The 7,006-nt window shown below is 38.7% G+C and overlaps 1 protein-coding gene across 1 annotated transcript; it reads right to left on the minus strand.

Moving 5' to 3' along the window:
- Positions 1-242: 242 nt before the first annotated feature.
- Positions 243-797, minus strand: LOC121236575 (uncharacterized mitochondrial protein AtMg00810-like). The gene has a single exon (XM_041133023.1). The coding sequence runs from the start codon at positions 795-797 to the stop codon at positions 243-245; it is 555 nt and encodes a 184-aa protein (XP_040988957.1).
- Between the last annotated feature and the right edge of the window lie 6,209 nt (positions 798-7,006).

A 7,006-nucleotide genomic window follows, 5' to 3' on the forward strand; every position in this document is an offset into this window, starting at 1 on the left:
AACAAGTTCCGAACAAAATGATAATCTAATTCAACATACTTGGCCCATTTGTGGGAAACGGGATTGGAGCTTAAGAAGATCGCACTTTTGTTGTCACGTAAGAGAATAGGCGTCAGTGAAATGGGAACCTTTAGATCAAGAAGTAGATGGGTGAACCAAAGGAGTTCAGCTGTAGTAGTTGCAAGGATGTGATACTTAGATTCACAACTGGAACGGGAAACAGTGGGTTGCTTCTTAGCAGTTCATGAAACTAGATTATCACCAAGATAAATAAAGTAACCAGAGGTAGAACGATGAGTATCGGGACAACCAACCCAATCAACGTCAGAGTAAGCAACGAGGGCACTAGAGGTAGCAGAAGGGCGAAAAGTAAGACCAAAGTGAAGTGTGCCCTTGACATAACGTAAAATGTGCTTGATAGCAAGAAAGTGATCTGTAGTAGGGGCATGCAAAAATTGACTGATAGAGTTAACAACATGAGCAATGTTAGGGCGAGTGATGGTTAAGTACTGAAGGGCGCCGACTAGAGATCTGTAGAGAGTGGGGTCCAAAAAGGCAGGACCATCACCAGTCAGATGTTGAGAGATAACCATAGGAGTGTGAACAGGCTTGCTGTCAAGTAACTGTACTCGAGTCAGAATATCCCGAGCACTCAATGGATCCATGAAGCAGGTATTTGGTCCGGAACACCCATTTGGAACCAAGAATATTGCTGTTGGTAGGTCGAGGGACCAAAACCCATGTGAGATTATGTTGTAGAGCTTGAACTTCTTCATCCATGGTAGCAAGCCATGCATGATTCTTAGCAGCAGACTTAAATCCTTTAGGCTTAGTGGAGGCAAGAAGAGTAGAGAGAAGTCTAGAGGGTCCCAAAACACTAAGATTCACCGGATGATGAGTTTTGAAAATGACAGCTTTAGCTCATGTGAGCATGGGATGAGAACCCAACGGAGGAGCTGGAGTAGGAGTAACATCAGAGTCAACAGGAGGAGGACGAGGCTCCTCAGACGATGAAGGGGGACCTGGAAGAGAGTCAGTAACCTACAAGGACTCGTCCACTAGGTCAATACAAATAACGCACAGGTTAGGTCTAGATGGAGTAATATGCGGAGAATGGTGCAAAGGAGACAATGGAGGTGGGGGTCGGTATGAGGCATGCTTGGTTCTAGGAAATTCGAAAAATGGAGAGATGAATAGAGCTGAGCCTGAGAGCTATCTCTGGAGGGAAAGTGGTTTTCATCAAATTGGGCATGGTAGGTGATATAAAGTCTGGAGGTAGTGCGATCAAGACAGTGAAATCCTTTGTGGGAAGGATTGTATCCTAGAAAAATGCAAGGGATGCTGCGAGGAGAAACTTTGTGAGACCTATAATCACGTAAACAAGGATAGACACGACAACTGAAAGGATGGAAATTCTCATAATTTAGTGAGGAACGGTAGAGAAGCTCAAAGGGAGACATACCTCTAAGAAGCGGTGTGGGCAAGCGGTTTTATGATGTATGCTGTAGTGCTGAAGGCGTGAACCCAAAAACAATGAGAAAGATGGGAATGGAAAAGGAGTGTCAGTCCTGTTTCGGTCACATGTCGGTGTTTTCGTTCAGCGCAACCACTTTGGGCTGGTGTATACGGGCAAGAGAGTTGATGGTGAATACCCATGGTGCCAAGGTGCACTTTGAAGCGATTGCTTGTAAACTTAGCACCACCATCACTTTGAAAAATTTTGATGCAGGTGGAATGTTGGTTTTCCACAAATTTTGAAAGTGAATAAACGTCATAAAATTCGGATTTAAATTTCAAAGGATAAAGCCCAGTGAAATGGGAATAATCATCAATGAATATCACATAATAAATAAATCCCAAATTTGACTTGACTGGGGAAGGACCCCAAATATCGCAATGAATAAGATCCAATACATGAGGTGAGCAACGTTCAGTACGAGAATAAGGCAAGCGATGATTTTTTACAATTTGACATGTGTCACGTAATGCTGCAGAAGGCAATAATGAGGGAAGATAGAGATGACCATTTTTATTTAAAAAAGAAATAACAAAATGGCTCACATGTCCAAGACGAGCATGCCATAAGTCATATGAGGCGTGAAGAGCCTTATTTTTGCGAACAGAAATATAAGCCGAATTTCTACGCTCTAGCACATATAAGCTGCCATCTCTTTTACCGGTTGCGACCACCCTTCTCGTTTGACAATTCTGGATAGAGAAAAGGTTATTAGTAAATGTAACAAAGAGAGGAAAATCAGATGTTAATTTACTAATTGACAGGAGATTTTTGGTTAGACGAGGAACAACTAATACACTTAATAAATTAAGTGTTAGGGTAGGAGAGATGGTACCAGTGTGGGTAATGGGTAGGGAAGCACCATCCCCAACAATTACACTATCCCTTCCCTTATAATTACTTCCGTGATCCAAGTGGGAGAGGTTCAGTGTCATGTGGGCCGAAGCCCTTGTGTCCAGGTACCAACCACTGAGCTCCTGCTCATTAAGAGAACAGGAGGCATTTAATGCCTCTATGAGATGATCTGTGTTGCTGGCAACATATCCTCCCCGTGGATACCTCTGGTTGCACTTGTCGGCATAGTGCCTTTCTTGCCGACAGATTTGGCAATGCGGTGGATGGTGTCCCTGCCCGTTGTTGGAATGACCATTGCCGCGGTTGGAAGAGGATCCTCGTCCCTATTGATGACAAGTGGAGTTTTTTGGAATTGGAGTGATGTTGGTCGCAATTTGTGGCTGTGAAGGTGGCAGGTGAAGAACCAGAGGATTCAAAGGACTTCTAGAAAAGCTCAAAACTTTCAGCCTTAGAAACCAAATCGGTGAAGGAAGGCAAGGGCGTTTTAGCCATTTGGGCGGTGGAGAAACTAGTGAACCCCGAACCCAGTCCTCGGAGGAACAGTGAACTTTATTAGTGCCGTCGACGGTTCTTCTGATGACATGGAGTTTATTGCAAAGAGCCTTGAACGCTAGAGCATATTCGGTTACCGATCGTGTCCCACGTTTCATCAATTGTAAATCGTCCTTGAGAAGAATTTCTCTGGCTTTTGGTCGGTGACTGAAGGTGTTTTCGAGGCCTAACCAGACGTCTCGTGAGGTGGAGAGGCCCACCTCGGCCATGACTTCCTTCATGAGAGAGGAGAGCAAGAGGCTAAAGAGACGTCTGAGAGCCAACAGGGTCAAACCGTGGAGGAGGTGCAAGAGTTCAATCCACATGTCCGAGTAGTTCTTGGCTTTCAAGAAGAGGAAGAAGCTGGCTCTTCCATAGAAGATAATTGGAGGAGGATAGTTTTATGGTCACCGTGTGAATCATGGTGTTGAAAGGGAGAAGGGTGGGTGAGATGTTTTCGGCAGCCATTGAAGCAAGAGGGATCGATGGAGGTTAATCCAAGAGTGCTGCTGATACCATGTGAATGTTTGAGCAAAGTCACCATCTCATTCGTGGTGAGTATCTTGTCTATATATATTTTCAATTAGAATAATTACAAATCAAAGTTATAAAGACTGATTACAATAGAAAGGGAAAGAATTGATCTGTACAAATTAATATCCTAAGATTAAGGGCAATATATCAAACTGAGTATTAAGGTAACGTATCCTTAACATCAGCCACCAAGTTTACATTGCGCAGAATCACTTCGAGCCCCACTGCCCGACCAGCCACATTGTTAGCGCATTTCACTCTCACCCTACCGCATGCTCCTCTGCCAATAGCCTCTTCTCCACCGTTGAACACCATGGAAACAGTCCAGGCACACGACCAACTCATGCACAAACCTCTGTTTTAGACAACTCAAAACAGAGCATCCAAACCTCCAGTTTCAGACAACAGCTCTCATCCACACTGGGAGTTAAACCATCAATGACAGATCCTCAAGCCACTACACCAACATGGCGCCAGTTGCACCACCATGGAGACCACCGTAAGCCTCGAACGTCCCTTAAACTATTTTTTCTACACCATCGAAATAGAGAAAACATCCTACGCTGCCGCCCAGTTGGTTCAGGTTGAGACCCACGATGGAGCCGACGTGAAACACCTAGAGAGCCACGGAAAATGCCGTTTGTGTTACCTCTATCCACCCCGTGCCGACTCGGTAAGCCCATGCCGACCCTCCCCAAAGTCTCCTCTCTATTATCTCTCTCTCTCTCTCTCTCTCATCACTATATCCCTGCCTTTTTTACGGTGCCCTACCGCTACCCCAAGCTGCGCCACTGTCAACATCCACCCAGTGCCGCTTGGATCCAGTGTCGCGAGTTCTCCTCACGGTGAGCTTGGTTCCATCGCATGGTGTTATGCTTCAATCTTAGTAATCTGTAATGCATTTTATCATATTTCCTTATAATACCCCTGTTTTTAGGCAGGTTCTATTTTGAATCTTAGGTCTATATATTCATTTATTATGTGAAAGGCTTTGTTTTTTTAGTAAGCACGTATAAAGAAAATAAATGAGGATTTAGATTGTTTTATTTTTATTTTGAATTAGTATTTTTAAAAATGAATTTCAGAACTATATAGTGAGTATAAATGTTTCTTTTTAATCCCTTGTCGTACAGCATTTGAAAGGCATATGGAGGTAATTGTGTTAAGTATAATTATATTACTTTCTATGGTAAATAATAAGATTTTAGTTTTATTAAATGAGTTTTCCCTTTTGTTTTATTTACATTATTTGAATTTGATATTAGTATTTCATTAAGCTGTAAATTGTAAGTATTTAATCTTTTATTTTAAACACTTTAAGCCGATTATATGATATAAGTTCTTGATGGTGTTAAATTAAATATGATTAAGGATAATTATGAATTACTTTTTCTTAATAAATTTACAATTTCTTACTATATTACATGTTAGTAGTATTAAATTATGATTTCAAAAATAGTTTATAAATATATGAGTTCTAAATATGATTAAGTTAATTTGTAAAATGAATTTAAGTTGTTTTTTCATATTTGATAAAATTATATTAATAAGTTAATATTATATTTAATGGATGATAGAATTTATTATATTTTTGATAACTAAATAATTGTTAAAGCTACTTCCGAGTATTTTTTTTTAAGTAGATGGAGAGTTATAACAGTCCCCTAGAAGCTTAGTATCGTTTAGTATTTTGTATATGTGACAATTGATATTCTTTCGGCACGGTTGTGGAAATATTTAGAAAAACTAAAAAGTCTAGGTAAGCAGGATTCCTATGCTAGATTTGTATAAGAAGAAATAAACTAAGGTTGGTTTGTAAAAATGTGCATGTTGTTTTGAAAAGAAAATGCGAAAAACAACCTCAATATATATTTTACATTCATTCATGAGATATGTATGAAAGAGAAAATAAATGCTTTTGACATGAATAATGTTGAAATGAGCAATATTTGACATGTTTTTTAAATATGCAAAATAGCGAATATAATATCTGTGAATTTTTGTACATATGATATGAAAATGATTTGGATCTGTTTTTGTTCAAATGGAAATTATATGAATATGTTCAGCATGTGGTTTGATATGATATGGATATGAAAAACCTTTAGCATACGTATATGTTTTGATTCTAATTCTAGATATGGTTATGATATGATGATACTGGTTCACATGATATGGTTGGTACCAAGATATGATATGAGTGCACCCACTTTGAAAACAAAGTGGTATTTTATGTGTTCTTTTCTGTGTGTACATTCTGGGCTCCAAGATTGAAAATAGAAAGTTTTACAATATGATACTGCCTGATTTGGCCGCCGGGGATGGCACAACCCTAGCACGAGGGTTAAACATGGTATATGATATGATATAGTACAATACAATATGATATAGGTAAAGATGTATAGTTATGTTATGCCGAAGCTTTTTTGAATATGAAAAGGATCTTTGAATATGAACAGTTGGTTTTTGAGTATGAAAAGATTGAAAAGCCACTCTGATTTTCTGATAACACGTTTTTGAGATCTGCATATGAAAATGAAATGTTTTGTTACTGAATACCAAACTTTCTGAAAATGCTCATGTTTACATACTAGTATATATTATCTGCTTACTGATTTGTTGATAACTCACATGTTATCTCCATAACATTTTCAAATAATTTTGATGATACAGCTGGGATCAAGACTAGAAATCATGTATTTGGCTACTTGAGCATAGTGAATTAAGTAGAAAGATGGTATTTTGGTTATTGGAGATTTTATTCTATAGTTCTTTTTTGATCTGCTGACTTGGTATCTTGGAATGTTGATATTTTGTGGTGTCTAGATTAATCTTATTGGTGTAGTTGATCTGAAACAATGAGTTGTACGTGTCATTGTAAACTTTGTATTCTATAACTATATGATTGAAAAATGATTTTGAGTGACAATGAGTAACTCTTTGTTCCATCCAAGATGGCGACATTACCTGTGATATCCCGTATTTACATGTAATTTAATTAAGTAAAATATTTAATTAATTACTATTATGGGCTTTCTTGTTTTAAATTTTAGATGATTTACGATGTATTATTTTAAGATTTTTAACTGTTAATTTAATGTGTTTTCTTGTTATTAATTATTGTTCATTATTTAAATTGCTCTTTATTTTAAATTAGTTTATTGTTGGATTTTATTATTTTATTTTTATTTAGTCACTACATTTAAATTATTTTATTTAACTTGCTGTTTTAGAATTATTTTCGTTGCATCAATTTTGTTACCCAAGTTGTGAAGACTGGACCACATTTATTTTCCTCACTTTTTCTTTTTCCCCTTTTTCTTTCTCCTATTTTCTCTTTTTCCTTCTTTTCCCTTTTTCTCCTTTTCCTTTGCTTCTCTCCTCCTGCGCGACACCCCCACCCCTCTCCCTCGTCCGTCTCTTCTTCCCCTTCTCTTCCCCTCCGGCCGGCATTCCTCCCCTTCCAATCTCAAGTCATCTCCTGCCACTGTTAACCGCAACGAGGGAATCCAAACCAGAACCCTTCATCTCGCTGCTGTTGGCCACAATATTTTCACCACACCACCATTG

The sequence above is a fragment of the Juglans microcarpa x Juglans regia genome, chromosome 6S (assembly GCF_004785595.1).
Source record: "Juglans microcarpa x Juglans regia isolate MS1-56 chromosome 6S, Jm3101_v1.0, whole genome shotgun sequence".
Lineage (NCBI taxonomy): Eukaryota > Viridiplantae > Streptophyta > Magnoliopsida > Fagales > Juglandaceae > Juglans > Juglans microcarpa x Juglans regia.

Bases quoted from the DNA above. Each gene is read 5' to 3' on its own strand.
- LOC121236575 (XM_041133023.1), bottom strand. From the start codon at position 797: ATGCATGGCTTGCTACCATGGATGAAGAAGTTCAAGCTCTACAACATA.